At 32.1% G+C, this 20,395-nt stretch overlaps 1 protein-coding gene across 2 annotated transcripts in view; it reads right to left on the bottom strand.

The window, feature by feature from the left end:
- The window catches only part of LOC118199897 (katanin p80 WD40 repeat-containing subunit B1-like), a 162,054-nt gene extending 144,377 nt beyond the window's left edge, over positions 1–17,677 (bottom strand). For both annotated transcript variants that reach the window (XM_035371764.2, XM_085818324.1), the window contains exons 1-2: positions 17,265–17,677; positions 8,177–8,307 (exon numbers count right to left, since the gene is read on the bottom strand). In XM_035371764.2, the coding sequence (XP_035227655.2) occupies positions 8,177–8,307; positions 17,265–17,298 (165 nt within the window). In that variant the 5' untranslated portion in view covers positions 17,299–17,677. The remainder of the gene's footprint in view (positions 1–8,176; positions 8,308–17,264) is intronic.
- Positions 17,678–20,395: the final 2,718 nt, after the last annotated feature.

The raw sequence follows: 20,395 nt of genomic DNA, 5'->3' as shown, positions 1-20,395 counted from the left end.
CACGTGTCTACGGCACCGGCATTTAAGCACTCTGTTTTAACTTCTCTAGAAATTAATGACTTTGACCTTCTCAAACTTCAAATTATGTGCATTTAGTTTTCGACTTTTTTATATTAGCGCTGATATTACAATTTACAAATGGCAATATTTGCAAGAATTTCAACTTCAGATGCAGGGCTTAACTGATCTTGCATCCCCCCCCCCAATTACATCTGACAAAGAATATGTATTTCCCTTTTCATTTTTTCACTGTAGACAAGCGGAGGAAAAAAGGCATTATTTATACTTTCAAATAATTTTAAAAAAAAAAATGCCAAATTTTGAAACTCTCCAATATATAAATTCATGTATATCTTAGAAAATTTTGAATTAAAAAAAACCATTTTTTGCAGGTATGCTTAGAAGTACATCTAGTTTAAGATGATGCTAAAAATTTTATATGTTACAATTCAGAATTTTTTTTCAAAACATTTAAAAAAATTATTGTAAAATATAAATTGAAAAAATAAATCATAAAAAGTGGGAGAATTTTATTTGAAGTGAACCTAAATTTCGAATTCTGAAAGAAGGAATTAAGTACTTTTAATTAAAAAAAAAGAAATATTAATAAATAATTATCAAACTGAATTAACATAGAGGAGCTAAAATTTTGAGAACTAATTTTTTAAAAACTACCTGTGCGATTTTTACAAAACTTGGCAGTTTAGCATAATTTGAGTCGTAGAGAGAAGATATAAAAACATTGAGCATATCATTTCAGAAAAAATCAAATTTTATGTCAAAATACCTGTATTAGAACAACTTTATATATAAATATAATACATATCCTAAGTCACGCTTTCGAGACATGAAAAACGCAATTTCGTCAATCAGCTCAGTAGAACGGGAGATATAGAACTGTCCCCCTGCCCTTTTTTTGCGTGCAGTGCATATTCATGGAAGTCTTTCTGTGGAAAACTTGCTTATATTTATGTTACAGGTGGGAAAAACACAGAAATCAGCCTTTTTTCTTTCCTTTTCTTTTTTTTCCCCCCTCAGTGTACATCTCCCTTTAGGCAGATAGCCCTCAGATGCTTTGCCATATTCAAATAACCAAACCAATTACCCCAATATTTGGCAATGCAGTGCTTTTTGATGATTTTTCAGAATTTCAAAATGCTATTTTCTGAATCCCAGATTAGCATTTCTGGCAATGAAAATATAAAATAATTAATAAACATATACATCCAAAACCTTAATTTGCATGCTTTATTCATGTACAATTACTCTTTATTTAGGATTAGCAATATACACAGCACTAATGTGGTACATTGCACTTTTGAGTGGTAAATTGAAGAGAACTTTTGAGTGCAAGAAGCGTTCGGTTGGTGTAAATTACTTTCCATGCAATATGCATCACTAAATGAATGCAGAACTGGCCAATATTATTTATGGGCTTGCCAAGGAAAATGCAGCAGGTGATCAAAGAAGATATCTGAAAATTAACCTCTGTTAGCTTATTTGAGTAGCTCACCATTTTAGAAGTTAAAACTACAAATGATTCTGTTCATTTACAAATACATAACATTAAAAAATTAAATAATGCAATTAATGAAAACTGATAGCTAAAATGATGTACACTGTGCAAAAATAAGGGGGGGGCTATTCTACATTTCCCATTTTACTGGGCCGATTGACAAAATTCAACTTGTGTTTTTCATGTCTCGAAAGCAGGCACATTTTGAAATTTAGGTTCATTCCAAATAAAATTCGCCCATTTTTTATATTTTTTTAATTTGTATTTTTAAATAATTTTTATATATTTTTTTTAAATTTTGAATTATAACCTATAAAGTTTTTACCATCATCTTAAAGTAGATATATTTCTAAGCATACCTGCAAAAAATTATTGTTTTTTATTCCAAATTTCCTAAGATATACGTGAATTTACATTTTGGCACATTTTGAAATTGCCGTATTTATTATAAACAATAACAATGAATACGTGGATTACAAACTTTGTTAAAAATTGGTTGAAAGTACAAACAATGACTTTTATCCTGCTTGTGGACAATGAAGAAAAAGGAAAGAAAAATAGGTTGCTATAAATCAAAAAGTTTGCCAAGTGAATTATTCTTGGCGCAACTGAAAAAAATGTGATAAATAAGATAAAAAATGAAAAGATAAATTTTTAAATTTCTCACCAAAACTACAAAATTTAATATCTAGGCATAATTTGAGTCAAAGAATTGAAATATGGAAAAAAATCATGTTATTTCAGAAAAAGTCTGATTTCGTGTCAGAATGTCTATACTAGAACAATGCTATATATAAATTGAATAAATATAAGTTGTGCTTTCGAGACATGAAAAACGCAATTTGAATTTTGTCCATTGGACGGTTCTCGTGAATTTGCAGAATCTCAATACGATACCATATTTTGTTAAAAAGTTCTCATTTGATAATAAAATTTTCATCTTTTATCCATTTTCCTGATTTAACACTTAGGTACTGCCAATTGTGATAAAAAGAGGGCTGCATAACTAGATGTTATAGCAGTCCTATGTATAGAAATATAGAAAATTTCAGCATTCTACAGCTAAGCATTTTTGAATTATGCAAGAAGATATGTATTTACAGATGCAATGATAAAAATCCATTTAACAATTTATTTTCAAATAGAATCTTTTATTCTGTTCATACGTACAAGTGCCACACAAAAAATAGTCAATACGGATTTGGGAATGGTCAAAATGTATATTTCTGTTGAAATACGAAAAGCAAAATTTTTCGCGATTACAGTTCATACAAGGAAGTTAAAATGGTATGGAATCTACACAGAGAGAATTCAACTTTTGGAAACAACCAAAATGATTTCAAAAAAGGATGAGCTGAATAACATCTGCCTTGGCAAATAAATTTATTAATCAATAAGACATTAAATGGATGCTGAAAAAATAACCGAGTCACAAATCAAAAGCACAGACCCCCAAAATAACTTTCTACTTGAAAATGAATTTTCCAGGACCATCATAAAAGCAATCTGTCCGAAATACCGAACGTCCATTATCCGGAATGATCTAAAACCAGACCTCAAAGCCACATTTTTTTTTTTTTTTTTGTATGCTTTATGCATGCGCATTTGATTTTTCCTTCCATAATAAAACATATGGAGATTTTCACTTAAAAATTCCGATTCTTAATTTCACTTAGACACTAAATAAAATACCTCATTATGAAAAAACAATCATGTAAGCATAAATTTGTGATATTAATAATTTGGCTTCATAGCTGAGTGTCTGCTTGGGGTACAACCAAAACATTCACCTATTTTATACCCTTGACCAGGCCTGAGAGTCATCATTTATTATATTTTGCTTTCATCACTGCATGTTTATCAATACATAACAGCCTCACTAATAAATCATGCAGTGATGTCTAAACTTTTTTTTATATTAGTAATTGAATAACAAAAATATGGCAACCTTTTATGCTGACATTAGGCTTGGCAGATTATAGATTTTTAAATGCTCTAAGATATGTTGACAAGGAAAAATTGAAGAAATTTTTTTTCATATGCTAAAAACAGATTTTGTTATTGAAACTCGTAGACCAAAAGATTACATTTAGTGCTATTTTAATTAAGACTAACTGATATGTTATTCACCATAAACCCAAAAGTGGCGGCAGAATATATCGGCACGGGCCTACAGAATTTAGGAAAGACAAAATTTTTTTAATTTGCGGAAGCACCGAGCGAGCGGCAAAATTAAGGGATGAGAAGTTTTTATATAATGTAAACTTTTCGTATTCTCGACATAGCCATTACAAGAACTTTGTAACTGAACACGAAATTATGCCTGTTTATAGAATTAAATGCCATCTTACCAGATTTAAATTGATGATCTAATATCCGGAAAAATCCGAAAACCGGAATCGTAGAAGTCCCGATGAGTCCGGATTTTGGACTTTGAACTGTATATTTATTCTTCCCAAAGAATAGTATAGAGCATAATAAGTAGAAAGGATAGATTAAAGCAAAATTATACAAGTACATAATGAAATTATACATAAAATAAATGAAAAGAAAGAAGAAAAAATCTGATGTGTACACCACATGACTTCCTTGTATTGGAATATTAAATTATACGCATTTTTTCTTGCATTTCATTTAAACTTATTGGATTGAATTAAATCTACTTCGCCGATAGCACATAAACCAGAATAGAATAAATACATTCTGTAAAATTCACTCTAGTATTTGTTTACCATAGCGACACTCTGGCGCTAGATTCACTTAACAGTATTAATAATTATATAACAGTTAACTTATATAATAATTTTATAATGGAAACTAAGTTAATTGTTATATAATCCAATAATTATATAACAGTTAACTTATATATTTCGTTCATATTATAACTCATAATGCACAAAATTTATATCATTTAAAGAATAGAATTATCTAATCGTTGTCACATGTTCTATTCAAATACTATAATAAAGCTAGAATGATGTATAAAAGAAATTAAACAAACAAAAAAAAAAAAAAGAAAGAAAGAAAGAAACAGTTTTTCACAGACGATTGAGTATTTCTCATTTAATTAATTCCTCACTTCGCGAGAAGGCAAAAATGCATAAAAACTCAAAATATCTATATTAAAAATTACAAAGTAAATCTTAAACGCTTATTTCCTCGAAAAAATTCCAGAAAGGATTAAGCATGATTTAAATAATAAATGAAGGCGTTATCTTTGTTGTTGCGAAGTTAAGTTTCTCTAATTGTTGATAATTCTAAAAATATTGCACACAGATTTACTAAAGGCATAAAATCCTTAACCGGAAGATAAAAACAACATAATTCAATCATTTTTAAAGCAAAAAATGTACAATTTACCAACATATAAAAGTTAAGAAACTGAGATCACTGAGCCGGGTAACAGAGTGGATATATATATAAATATATTTATATATGTTTGGTGCAGCCGATTGGGTGAATCTTTACATTATGGTAACTTGGCGATTTTTTGGCGAAAATTTGGCGACCAACCCTGCTACAGCAACCTGCTAGTTTTGTTTTGGACGCCATTTTGTTTTCACGAAGTAAAGTCATGTTTTTTTTTTTTAACTAAACATTTTTTCCAACAATCTGCTAGCCGAATTACGCTTATACTAGAACTTTTATGGAAAAAGAATGCTTAATTACGACGAAGATTAGGTGCGAAATTGAGAGTGCCTGCTTGCCGTGTTTTTAAGAATTGCACATACACTGTATCCATGTACACGTCGACCTATTTTCTCTTAAAAAAAATCCCAGAATTGCACAAAAATGGCATTGCGCACACTCTTGACTTTATCTATGTACACATCGACCTATTTTCACTTAAAAAGTCAAAGAAAATTGACAAAATCCAATTCTTCTTACTCTTGTAAAAAGCGCCAAACAAATAAGTGGGCGATTCTGCACTTTAGCAGCGAAATTGTTTCTAAGTGCTTATTAGCTAAAATCACGATCAGAATTTTCCGGAAAATGTCACATTACATGTCTCAATCTCTCATTTCTCTGAGACAAAATAATCTGCGATTCAAACTGTGTACTTCTCAGATTATTGCTAAAGTCCTAGCTAGTAACCTTTATCGCCTTACCAAAATGTCACCAAACTACCTGTTACCATATTCTAAAGATTAGCCGCCGATTGCAACCAAAATATGATGTGCACATCTACATGTTATAGAAGTCCTATATACACAATTTCAACGTTCTGAGGCTACTCGTTTTTTAGTTATGCGAGATACGTATGTATGTACATACGTACATATGCGTCTGTACCAACGTATGTACATACATACATCTAAATTAAATGAAAGTACTAAATTAAACGTCTGTACGAACGTATGTACGTATGAACGACGTTCGTACAGACGCCACAAAAAATTCTCTTCAGAATTAATTTTAAAGCATTTTTATAATTTTTTTGAAGGAAAAGAGTATTTTATTCTGTCCTTACGTACAGATATCACGCAAAAACATCGTTGAAATATGCTGCCTGAAAATTTTCGTGATTACAATACTTCCTTTTTACTTCGTACAAGGAAGTAAAAAGGGTACTATTCGGTTTTGAGGGCTGTAAAAAATCGCCAAACTATTGTTGAAGCCAGTGCTGCCAAAAATAATAGCGTCAACCATAAAGCAAGACTGATTGGCAAAACCTCGAGGGCTATCTGCCTCAGGGAAGGAATGCCTTCGTGGAGGACTTTCTAGAAGAAACTGGCTCGTATACATATTACACATGGGGTAAACCACGAAAACGCCCATGCAGCCAGCCCGTTTGCAGGATTCGAACCTCGGATCGAACTACCAGTGTTCAGCGACTTTACCGCTCGGCCACTGGTGGGGCCCTAAAGCAAGAAATGAAGTATAATAGTAACTATCTATCTAAGATTGATGCTTTAATTTAGATGAAAAGTTAATTGCATATAATAGTTTTTTTACTATTATAATTTACATAAAAAAGGCTAAACATGACTGAATGGAATCATAATAGTAAATAACTATTTCAGATCATTATTATAATTTATATAAAAATTGCTAAACATAACTGAATGGATGGCTGCATCGCTATTTCGCTACCGAGTTATGGCTAAAGCATAATATCATCTCGTTGGTTGTTCAAACATAATTTTCTATAATGAATGATGCCTTTTCTTTGAAAAAATTCTCGGTAAAGTGCAGAATCGCCCACTTATTTGTTTGCCGCTTTTTACAAGGGTAAAAACAATTGAATTTTTGTCAATTTTCTTTTACTTTTTAAGTAAAAATACGTCAATGTGTACATAGATAAAGTCAAGAGTGTGCGCAGTGCCATTTTTGTGCAATTCCGGGATTTTTTTTTAAGTGAAAATAGGTCGATGTGTACATGGATACCGAATGAGTGTAATTCTTAAAAACGCGTCACGCTGTGGGTGATTCTGCACTTTACCCAAAATTCTATTGCAGACTTTTTGTCATGGGCAATTCCTAAATTGTTAAATCCATAGGATATCAAAAAAAGAATTTAAAATCAAAAAAGGATTTAAAAATTAAACTAATATTTCAGTGGCGTCTTAAGAAATATAGAACTATATAAACTTACAAAATCTGAAATCAGCTAGATTTGGCGCACTATTAAATGGGCGCGTTTGCTAGATTTGGCATACATTTTGCTGCAAATTTTTTACGGTCCTAATAGTACCGAAAAAAGTATAAACATTTTTATATAGAATAAATTTAAATGACCCATTTATTGCATTATAATTCTTGATGAATTACATAAAAATGTGCAACATCAAAATATTTTTACCGTTTTACAATAAAAATTGTTGGTACTTTTCCGTTAGCCGGGCACAAGCGAAAAATCGCCAAATAATGTAGAGCAAAGGGAATAACATAACAGTCAACGGAATAAAAGTCAAAAACATATATCAACTATAAGCAAACATTTATTAATAACAAGTAAAAGGAAAAAAAATTTAAATAAGTCAAATTGCACAAACTCGATATCCATGTACACATCAACCGATTTTCACTCAAAAAAAATCAGAGAATTGCACAAACTTGCCATTGCACACTCCCTTGACTTTATCCATGTATACACTGACCTATTTTCACTTGAAAAAAATCAGAGAATTGCACAAAATTGGCATTGCGCACTCCCTTGACTTTGTCCATGTACACTACTCAATCGGTACACTTCCGGTATTTGTTTATAGTTGATATACTTTTCGACTTTTATTCCATTGACTGTTTTGTCATTCACTTCGCTCTACATTATTTGGCGATTTTTCATTTGCGCTCGGAAAAGTACCGAATTGTTTAATGATTCCTTAGCTCAATAAGAACAAAGCATTAATTTAGTTAAGTGCACAGCACTCAAATTTAGAACGATAGCTTGATTTTTAACTCGCAATTTTACATTAAACTTCTAAAATTTCACTAAAAATTTAAATAATAAATAGGATGACGAATGAAATAGTCAAATTACACTGATGTAAGCCTTTTGAACACTAACATATTAAACAAATTAAGAACAGTTTTAATATCTGTGAAATAAACATATTTAAATATAAAAAAAAATTACTGACATCTATTTAATATCATATCCAGTACCCTATAAGAGAAACTGCATACAAGAATTTCTAAGTTTCTTAAATTACTTACCATGATGCAGTTAGGTTTTCCAACTGCCCACAGATTAACCTTCTTGTCATCTCCACCAGTTACTAAAACACGGCCTGATTTCCGACCAAACGATAAACAGTTGACATTGGCTGAATGAGCTGCAAATTCCTCTAAAAAAAGGAAAAAACAAACATTAGAAATGATCTAAAATATATTGTTTTCTTTTTCAAATACCGAAATAATTTTTTGAAAAAATATTTCTATAAATAATTTTACAGTTCCTCAATTTATGATAGGTTACATGCTATTAAATTCAGAGTACATTTAAAATACATTTGGCACTCCTCAACACACTCATATTAGCCTATCTTAAATGCACTAGGTCCTACCAGTATCCAAAACACTGAATAGTAGTTCGACGTGAGTTTGAAAATAGGCAAATAGGTTGGCTGCATAGTTAGTTTTCTCATAACGTGAATATAGGCCAATTTTCCTTAGGAGGCCCTTTACAACAGTACCCCTTTCCTTCGCAGATAACCATCATATGCTTTGCCATATTCAAGTAGCCTAGTCTGAAATGTACAAAAGATTCAGACTACTTTATAGCAGTTATCTTTTTCCTTCTTGCGCACACAAATTATTATGCAAATATGCAAATTTTTAAAGCCTGAAAATGCATGTTTGCAATATTATCATCATGCGATGATTTGTAGAAGCTTTACTTTATGGTGGCGTAGTGGTTGTGCTTGGTGTATATCCTTGAATTGACATGACTCCATTTCCTTAAACATAACCTTTATTCACATACACCATAACTTTAAACACAACTGAAACTACAGAACGAATAACAAAAACCACTAAACTAAAATTCAAACATCCTATGCTGCAGCTAAGGGTGAAGAGCGAGTTCAATGCCACGCTAGCAGTTTTTACATAAACCACATGACGTGGATTGGCTGCGCACGCAGTCGAACATTAGATAGCCACAACTTTTTATCATAATACAGTCAAAAGTCGTTAATTCGGACACCCATAATCTGGACCTTAAAGCTAAAAACTTTCTGCGCATGCGCCGCGTTGACACATGCGCATAGGCGTTTACGCGTGCGCGTAAGACCTTTTACGACAGTGCATATGTGTGTGCACAAGCGCAGAATACGTTTTCGCGTGCGCGTTTTATGTATAACAGACGGTATAAGCTAAAATTATCTAATTATCTATTTCAGTTAACGTTGATGATTGCGTTGTTCCTTAATGTTCGAATTGGATCCGGCTTATTATTTTTTGCAGACTGTAAGAGCAATACTATAAAAGTAAACTTGAACTTTCGATTATGTCAAATAGAATTTCCGATTCTGGAGCTCCCAAAGGATTGTACAAAACGAAAGTATGTTTCGATGTCCATCAAACAAAAAGTGGAATTGCTGCAAAAAATGGATAAAGACATGAAGAATGTGACAGAGAGGTTAGTGAAAACGAAAAAATTTCGAATGACAAGTTAGTCGGTATTCTCAGCACAGCAATTAACGGGACTTGAACAGCGGAACTTTGTAACTGAACAAGAAATTATGTCTGTTTATAGAATTAAAGAGAAAGTATTATCACATAAAACGAAGCAAATTAAACAACTCACATTGAAAGAAATGTTTAATAAAGTAAACAAATAAATATTAAGCTTTTTTTTTTTTTTTTTTTTTGTAAATTTTGATACCCTTTAGATCATAATTGTTCTTTATTTCATAAATTATGGTTTCATATTTTTAATTTTAGAATTTCTGCATGCCATCTTATGAGATTTAAACTGATGATCTATAATCCGGAAAAATCGATAATCCGGAATCGCCGAAGTCCCGACGAGTCCGAATTAACGACTTTTGACTGTATAACCATGATAAAAAAAATGTTTAAAACGGTATGCCTGGCAAGCAGCATTTCACGTGCAAAACATCGCTGTTCAACATTTCTCAGCTTCGATTCATATCAAGACCAGTTTCCTTGCTTTTAAAAAATTCCCAATAATGTTTAATAATGTGAAATTACTTGAGTCACTCCTAATATAAGTGCAAGTTCTACTTGTATTTGGTATAAATCTTCATCCAATAATAATGCTTCCAATTCCGCGTCTTCGTTCACTTTCATTCTTCCGTTACATTCTTTGTCTTAGACATCAAATTCACTTCTATTAAAAACAGAGGACTGTGATGAAATTCTAAGATCTGTGATGCATGAAACTTTGAATAATCATTACCCTGTTTCACATTGGCTCAGGGTCTATACAGATGGTTCTAGGGTGGAGGATTTTGCAAAAGCAGCAGCCAGTGTTTTTTTTGCGAGCTTATTTCATTTTACTCTACCATTGGAGCTCACACATCAGCTTTTGCTGGAGAAATCTCTCTGAAATCTGCTGGTCTATCCCATACAAAAGATGTCAAAGACTGCATCAATCTTTTGGCAAGCTTATGAGATTGTAATAAAACAGCTGTTTTGCAATAACCATAAGTTACTTGTGCCACCAATCTTTTGTTAAACAGCAGACTTGTTTGTACTCTCAATAGATTACATCTAAATGTTTGACAAATCCTTGTGAATGTGCAGGAGAAAAGGAAATGTATAAATCAAATGATTTTGTATGAGGTATGTAATATATACATAATACAGTATAAAGTCCGTAATCCGGACCTCAAAGCCACAAACTTATGCATGCGCGTAAAGCCAGTAAAGCGTTTACCCATGCGCGCTTCCGATAGTGAAGAAAGTGAAAGAGAAAACGAAAAAACTTCAATTGACAAGTTAGTTGGTATTCTCGACACAGCAATTACAGGACTTGGAACTTTGTAACTGAACAAGAAATTATGTCTGTTCATAGAATTAAAGAAAGTATTAGCACAAAAAACAAAGCAACTTAAACAACTTACATTGGAAGAAATGTTTAATAAAGTAAACAAATAAATAATAAGTTTTTTTTTTTTTTTTTTTTTGTAAATTTTGATATGCTTTAGATCATAATTGTTCTTTATTTCATAAATTACGGTTTCATATTTTTGTGACCCTGCTCTTGAACTGAATTCTATGGCTTAAGTGCAAGGAACATGATATTTAATAAATACAGGTAACACAAAAGACATTAAAGAAACACCCCTTTGAACGTAATGTAAAATCTGAAACCTCTCAGATTTTTTATAATTATTATCATTAATGTGATATGTTCACTGTCAGTCATGCACTGATGCATGATGTGGCACTATCACTGAAACAGCACACTGTTATCCTGAGCTAGTGCATAATGTAGAATGATTATCTCAGATGTTAATCATATATTGGAGTGGGAAAAGCTACACCTCAATGTTTTTTCTAAAGTTCAATCAGCATTAGATTTTGAGCATGTATGCTGGTATTGCTGTGGAGTGAAGGTTAGAAAATCAGTTGTAAATGCACGTAACTTTGAATTGTTTTATTTCTCATTGATAAAATAATCTTTTAACATGAGTTGTACACATAATAGTTCTGCATAGTTTTCATGTCCAAAGAAAGAAAAGTGAAAAATTAAAAGCCTCTTAATTGCTGATAAAATTGAAAAATTGTTGACTGAGCTGCAAGGACAATTATCTGAATGATTTTAATTATGAAGCTGATAGTGACAATCTCAAAGATGTCCATGGTATTTCGGATGTAGGATGCTAGGTGTAGGATATAATGTATCTATGAAAAATTAATTATGAAAGCTATGAACGAGAGAAATGTTGTCCTAATAGGAAAACGCACTGCACTGGGGTAATCAGAAAGAGATGAAAGGCATTTCTGAAAAAAAGTTAAGCAAAAAACAAAAAACTAAAGGGCAAAGTATGCTAATGATGTAATGAATGATAAGTGGAAGGGTAAAAAGAGATAAAAAGAGACATGACATTTCTAATGAATACAAAAATCATATTGTAGAAAGCATAAACAAAAAAGGTGAAATAAAACCAAAATCACTTGCTGTAATTCACTGCAATGAATTTATTGCAGGCATTGATAAGCAAGATTAAATGCTTGCATATTATCCATGCGAAAGGAAAATTATCAGATGGCTTACCAAATCGTTTTTGTATATTTTGCAAATAATGATGACAGATTCCCAATGTATCTATAATAAATACTGTAAAGACCCTTATTTTGCGGGCCGTAATTTTCACGAAAATGACCATATTGGTGACTTTGCGAGTTGAAAATTTCGCACATTTTATATGAACTGAACCGAAAGTTGAAAGATTTCGAACTGAACCGAAAGTTGAAAGATTTCAAAAGTACCTAAGTAAAGTTGAGAAAATTGAAAAATTCGATTGAATTGTTCGACGTTTTTAAGGCACACCAAGATCCTCTTTTTCTGACTGAACTAGAGAAGAGGAATATTAGTCCAGTTTTTGGTGCCCGCTTTCTGCACAGGAGAGCTCGAACCTTTGGACTTAATTGTAAATGGCGAGTTTAAATCTTTGCTCAAGAATGAGTTTATTGAGTGGTATTCTAATGAGCTTCAATTTCTAGAGGAAAAAGAATCTGTTGACTTGCGAATATCAAGACTAAAACCGATTCACGCTTCTTGGCTTGTGTGCGTATTTAATGGTATTGAAGCCAAACATGAGATAATTTTGAATGGCTTCATTGAAGCTGGTTGAAATAGTATACTAAGTGAATGAGCTGCCTTCTATTAATTTTATTGTTTTATATTTGAGAAATATAGTTGTATATTATTCAAAAAATAGTTATAAGAAAGAAATTTGTCAAGAAAAAGCTTGTAACTGTGGAATAAATCATTAAATTTTGGGAAAGTGAAAAATTTCTGATTTTTTAATATTATTTGAGGCGGAAAAAGAAAAAAAGTATTTCGCGAGGCTTAAATTTTCGCGATTACGACTAGCTCGCGAAAATAAGGGCCCTTTACAGTATTATAATGGAAATATATCACTTCATGATTTTAATTTATCGGTGATTAAAAAGTTTATTAAAACACCTATCTGATCTAATCTAATTTTTTTTTTCATAATCCTCAGTGCTAATAAAAATTTTTAATGCTAGTAGATTGACCTGGATCCATCACTTTTAAATCACCACTTTTCTGATTAGTCAACCCTAGCCATTTTTTCAGTTTGAAAATCTAGCTTTGTTTTATTATTTTTTCACAGATATTTAAATGTGCAATATATTACGAGTTCTCCAAAAATAAATAACGATATTCCCAAATCGCATAGGAAAGTAAGGAGTACAAAGCAACAAGACAAAATACCTGCTGTTAAAGACAGCAAATCGAGGTAAAAATTATTCTAATTGAAAATAAGAGTAATATGAGCCCAGAAATGGTGACGACATAAAGTGTGGACATGCTGATAAATCAACCAACTCTAAAAGAAGTAATTAGATACTACAGTCAAAAGTCATTAATACAGAATCGTCGAGACTTCGGCGATTCCGGATTATCGATTTTTCCGGATTATAGATCATCAGTTTAAATCTGGTAAGATGGCACGCAGAAATTACAAAATTAAAAATATGAAACCGTAATTTATGAAACAAAGAACAATTATGATCTAAAGGGTATCAAAATTTACAAAAAGAAAAAGCTTAATATTTATTTGTTTACTTTATTAAACATTTCTTTCAATGTAAGTTGTTTAATTTGCTTCATTTCATGTGACAATACTTTCTCTTTAATTCTATTAAACAGACATAATTTCTTGTTTAGTTACAAAGTTCCGCTGTTCAAGTCCTATAATTGCCGTGTCGAGAATGCTGACTAATTTGTCAATTGAAATGTTTTCATTTTCAATAACCTTTGTGTCACTTTCTTCACTATCGAAAGTGAATCATAATGACAAGGAATTTGATTTAAATCATATCAAAGACGGAGTACATCGAGATGAAATACTACATTTAGTAAGGAATTATAAGCCAAATAAAATAAAAACATCTGCCCTGAAGATAAGGATAGTGCTGACAGAAACGGCACGGCGTGCAATGAACTTCCAATTCATTGCGCGCCGCGGCATTCTGCCCTCCCTACCGCAGAGCAGCATGAAATTGATAAACAGATTTCGGATTTCAAAACATACTTTCGCTTTGTAGATCCTTTACATATTAGTAAATATATATTGGAAATTCTATTTGACATAATCGAAAGTTCAAGCTTACTTTTATAAAATTGCTCTAACAGTCTGCAAAAAATAATAAACCGGATCCAATTCGAAGATTAAGGAACAACGCAATCTGCAACATTAACAGAATTAGATAATTTTAGCTTACCTTAAACCGTCCGTTATACATTAAACGCGCATGCGTAAACATATTATGCGCTTGCGCACACGCATATTTGCAGCCGTAAAGGTCTTACGCGCACACGTAAACGCCTATGTGCATGCGTCAACACGATGCATGCACAGAAAGTTTGTGGCTTTGTAGATCATTCCGGATTATGGGTGTCCGAATTAACGACTCTTGACTGTATTATCTTTTCATAACAACTTATTTTTATTTCTTATTAAATACAACATCAATTTCTATTACTCCTTTTTAAAAACATCATTTATGACAAATTATGTCAATGCTTAAAGAATATTTATGAAAATAAAAGTGGATTATTTTGCTAGTCTATGAGTGGCTATTGACTTTGAACAAAGCTCAGATCACATAAATTTATGAGTGTTAGAGAAAAAACAGAATGTTGGAGTATTAAAGTTTTGAGTTTAATAGATAAAAATATTTTGTTTGTTTGCATACCATGAGTGATATGCATACCACCAGTTGAGAATCGCTGGTGTATATATACCAAGTTTTCTTTAACCTAAAAATAATGGACAATAAAAGAATCCTTTTACAGCAAGACTGTCTAAAATGAAAATGAACTGATACCATGCTTTGGGAAAAACTGCATCTTAGTCTATTATGTACTTTAGGGAAAGAGTAGAAACATAGCATGTAATCTCAGCCATTGGTGCTTTGAAAGAAAGGCCATCTCAGGCATTTTAGTCATGAAAGAGTTATATTTCCTAAACAGGAGTAGGCATATGAGCACAATCTACTTGTGTGTCAGGCAATGAATATCAACACGCAGATGACTGGCAGTGAAAATGTTAAAAACATTAAAATGCCTTTCATACACTCCAGAAACTTTTCACTCCCAGACTGTCCATATGATAACTTCAGTTTTCCAGCATTGGTTCATCACTATGAATGTAATATAGAAACAAAGCCTCATTAGCAGTCCACTCTATATCATATTTGAAGTGCTAAAAGAAAACACTTCAAATTTTAAACACAAATTTATGATGTTAGAATACCATAAAATTTATTGAAGGAAATGTTTTGAGCATTTAACTGTCGCGATGCATATTATTTACTATTTTGCTCTGAATGCTAAATGGCTCAGCAACATATTATTCAAAGCTCAGAAATGTTTTAGTGCCTTTAATTTTTTTAATATATAAGTAGCAGTAATATATAATATGCACTGGTATCCTGAATTTAATTTTTTTTTTTTTTTTCATTAATGTATAACATAGCAATCAAGCTTGAAATACGAAAAACTGGATGTTTCCAGGAGGTCTTCATGTTATGTGAGAACAGCATTTAAAAAAAACTCCAAACTGACTTAAATTCACTTTATAATATATTGATTCCAGCTACTGTATTGATAACACGATTCTGATATAAAATACACTAATATGTAATTTATTTGTTTGCATTAAATTTCATTATTTAAAATTTAATTAACTTTAAGGCTTAATCCTAGTATCCGGTGCACGTGGGATTTGACTACTTCTGGCGACTTTTATGATAAGCAGTAAAAACAGAACATATACCACAAGTAGAAACGGGTATTCAAAGAATATATATAGTTATACATAGTATATACTATGTATATAGTGATAGTATATAGTGTACTTTAAGTATATATATAGACGTTCTTTGAGTCTATATATATATATACTTAAAGTACACTGAAATTGTATATATGTAAAATTTTTTAGTATATATATATATAGACGTTCTTTGGGTCATTTTTGGGTGTTGGCGATAATTTTCAAAATCACGCCAAGACTGCACCGTATACTAGGATTTTACCAACTTTAAATTTGCTTTTTACAAATAGAGAATGTTTGTTAAATTCTAATATCTAATTAGATATTTTAAATTTTATATTCTTTGGCTAATTTCATTTTGCAATTTTCTTATACTTTTATACTGAAAAAATCCTGAGTGGGAATTGAAGCTTTTATTTATCAAATATGGCTAAATTTCCAATTCCCATTGTTTACACTTATAATAATAGCTTTTGACAGCCCTGTGAACTTTTGTGCACTTATTGTGTTTTATTTGTATATCATTCTTACATGTATTCCTACATATTTATCTGAAATTTACTGCTTTGTTTTTTACCCAAATACACAAATAATCAATGCATAATACTCATATACATACTTTAGCATGGCTAAAAATGCAACATACATACTTTGAGCCCAAGGGAATAAAAAGAAAGTTAATAAAGCATTAGCTCAACATCCCTTTCGGCAGCTTTGCACATTTGATTTATCTGATAATTTACTACCAAATTTTCTTTTACAATATTTTCTGGAAGAAAAATAAAGCTCGATCACACATATTTAATTTCAAAATTTGCCCAACAACTCACAAAAAAAAAAAAAAAAAAAAAAAAAAATACAAGAAATTACTAAAAGGAAGACAGGTAATAAGATGCGATTTTATAATGCAGTCAATAACTTGTGATCAAAAATAATACAAAGTAGATGACAAAATAAAGTGCACAGCAATCAGCAACTGAGTAAGAGACAAAAAATTAACTTACTGCTCTCTGAATTTATTGCTAATAATGAGAGTTAAATTATTGCTAAAAAGAGTTGAATCAGTTTCTTTTAAAAATTATTTTTAAAAAATAAATGTTATGAATTTTTAACAATAAATCGATTTACAGATTAAAACTATGCAGATTAATATGGTATCCCAGAAAATGCAATTTTTCTAAAGCTTGGTTTCAGTTCCAAGTTGATACTTATTAGAACTCTACAAATAATATAGCATTTGCAAACCATATTCAAACGATCAAATTCCATAAACAGGTAACAAATTGATGTTTACTTACGCAGCTTCCAATGCTTTTTGGAGGACACAGACATTCTTGGGCAAACTTCTCACACAACTGGTAAAACATACAAATATGCCACAAGGATCACACATATATCACTTAACACATGTTCTCAAAGATGTCAAGTATTCCTTCGTATAATAATTAGCATCTTTCAAAATAACCGAACTTATAAACAAACCGCGAATATAATTTTCTTGGTAGCAAAAATTTCGGAGAGCTTAAGGGATCATAAATTCACGCCGGAAACCTAAAAACTGACTTCTTCTTCATTTCGAAATTTTGATGCTAAGGCTGAATAATTTTGTATAGCACAACAGAAATACAAAATAGTAAGTAGGACGAATTTCAAACATGCACGAAACTGCATTAACCGTGCCTTCATTCAAGTTTAACTGTTTAGCAACTGAGAAAATTTAACCGAAAAAGGCAGTTGAGAGGTTACGGTTTCACATTTCGGGTTGAAGGATAAAAATTTACTAAAAAATATTCAAACTTACTTTTTTTAAATAAATGAATGTTTAATTATTCTATAACAGAAATTTCAAATATTTTAGTTCAAAACGCCTGTTTATAGTAAAATAAAAATTAACTTTCAGATATTAACAAATATGTTGTAAAGAAAATTCTGTAAAATGATACGACGTCCTGCTTATACTATTTCAAGGCCATTTAATTTAATTTTATAATTAGAGAAATAGCATTTGTTCAATAATAATTATCAAGAAAAATAATGGGCAAAATAAATCAGAACATACTCCTTCGTAGCACCTAGTGGTAGAATGGTAGGGTTTCAACTCTTCTAGTTCGGCTTTTACAGCTGCTAACAAGTCCGTCAACTTCATTTCCTTCCCCATGGCTTTTTCCTGAAGGCGGGTCACTGGCATTCACTTGCAAATCCCACTTCTGAACTCAATTATTATGTTCTACGGGTTCATGGATTCGAGGTGTTTGATGACAACACTTGATGAAGAATCAAAACAAATTTTATTCGTTAGTATTACACAGGAGAGTTGCAAAGACACTTTTACAACCGTCGAAAAACTAGATAAACATTCTTAAACAATCCGCAATCCGGCCTTCAGGCTATCAGGCTATAACGGTGAAGGCCGCTTCACGTCAAAGCACTAAAGTACAGCTTCCGACTCGGTAGATAGCTTTTGAGCTAATCTTTGAATTCAAGACACTGCTACAAAGCTCAACATACTACTCACGATCCTCTTCACGATACATTGCTACTCCGCGTACAGGCAGGGTTTCTATAGCTTCTGACCTGCTTTCTGGAATATTCTGAAGAAAACCATTAAGAATATTTTCCTAGAATATTCTTGCTCTGTCTATAGAATATTGGTAATTTTGTCCCCAAATGGATGATTTCCTTCCAAATCTAGCAACACTGGCTTTCCTTGACATTTTCTGGCAACTTTAACCCCCACTTTGCGGGGAAGCTATCTTTTAGCATCTGGGCGTTTCGTAACAATATCTTTTCTCTCTCCAATTCCACTTTTAATTTCAGAAACCCAGAAATTTAATAACATTTCTCTCTAACTAGAGACTCCACCCCAATAAAAAGAACATCCTTGAAGGGTGGGAGCTTAAGAAAATGTCCTGGACGCTTGTCTGCATTTAACTTTTGATCAAAACTTCAATGTCATAGTATACCCACTTTCCATCGCTGTTTATAATTTATTGCAAGACCTCTATGTATATCGTATTTCTTATACATTAATTTCAGTAAAATATACAAGTAATTGCTTTCTCTGTAGTAATAAATATTTAGGAAATTTAGAAATTTTAATTTCCCTTCGACTTTACATTTTGCAGAGCCGTTCCTAGATATATTTTCACCCGAGAAAAAGACGCTAATGCACACCCCTATATGCAATGATGTATGGTGACCGGCCACTTGGAACAGGGGAAAGAAGGAAAAAGAAATACATATAAGCACAATAAACTAAGTATAGTCTGGGCATAAAAAAAACTTCCCTGACAAATGAACCCTTAGCTATCTATCTGCTCAGTGAAGCGAATAAATTGCAGAAATTGTTATTTGTTTACCAAATCGCGTATAGTTATTTGAAGATAATGCATTCGAAACTGAGATGATTTAAACAATAGGTCTCTCACGGTGACGAGAATAGTAAATAAAGACGAAATTTTCGAATGGTAAAATCCACTTTTTCCTGCGCAATTTGATCAGCTAGCTAAAAACCATACATGGCACCGAAACTATACATTTGGGTGATAAAAATTACCGGGGTTAAACATTTCTAAAGAAAAGCATTGTAAAGGACCAGTTACAACACAGGACACGGAAAAATCATTATTTGGGATGACAAAATTTCAATGTGTCCATCTTCGCACACGATAACGCATTGTATGTGGGAGATTGTTGACGACAATGACGAACGTAATATCGCAGGAAGAATCTGTATAAATTCAAGTTTTATGGCATCTATCAGTTTTGGCAAATGTCGTGGATTTGATGATTCCAGGTGCACACTTTAGATTCCAGGTGCATCACAAGTAGAAATCCGTCAGAGTGAGGTTGGGGACTCACTATGGCCAAAAAGCTGCAGTGTTCTTTTGAGATAACTCTGTCTCCAAGGGGCTGTTGCAGCAGATGCCGAAGACATGATGCGGCCTGTGAAAGAGCACCATCTTGCATCCATTCAATATCATTAACTATATTTCACCGCTGTAATTCTTGAATTTCGTAGTTCTGAAACATTGTTCAGTACCTGTGATGGGGCAAATTTTTGTGCCTGTGGAAGTGACCTCTTCAAAAAAGTACGGACAGAGAACGAATGTGCTTATGATACCTCACCACATAGTCATTTTAGCCTCGTGAAAAGACGCTAGTGACGCATAGTGAGGATTTTCATCAGCCCAGTGAATTCAGTTCTTGGAATTCACTTTTCCAGTTAAAGATAAATGTGACCCATCCGTCCATAATATCAGCAGCAGTCTTCTGCTGTAATCATAATGAAGAAAAAATTCGCAAATTCGACACTCTGTTGTTAATCTACAGGTTGCAACATCTTGACGCGCGGGAATCGATAAGGAAACGTCCGCAGAACAGAGTGCAGTAGCTTGACAACAATGATTTTCGGTACCAAACTACGGGC

Source organism: Stegodyphus dumicola, chromosome 6, assembly GCF_044657685.1.
Source record: "Stegodyphus dumicola isolate Sdum_Otavi_A_Nest chromosome 6, ASM4465768v1".
Taxonomy (NCBI): Eukaryota; Metazoa; Arthropoda; class Arachnida; order Araneae; family Eresidae; genus Stegodyphus; species Stegodyphus dumicola.
This window is presented reverse-complemented; position numbering and strand designations above follow the sequence as displayed.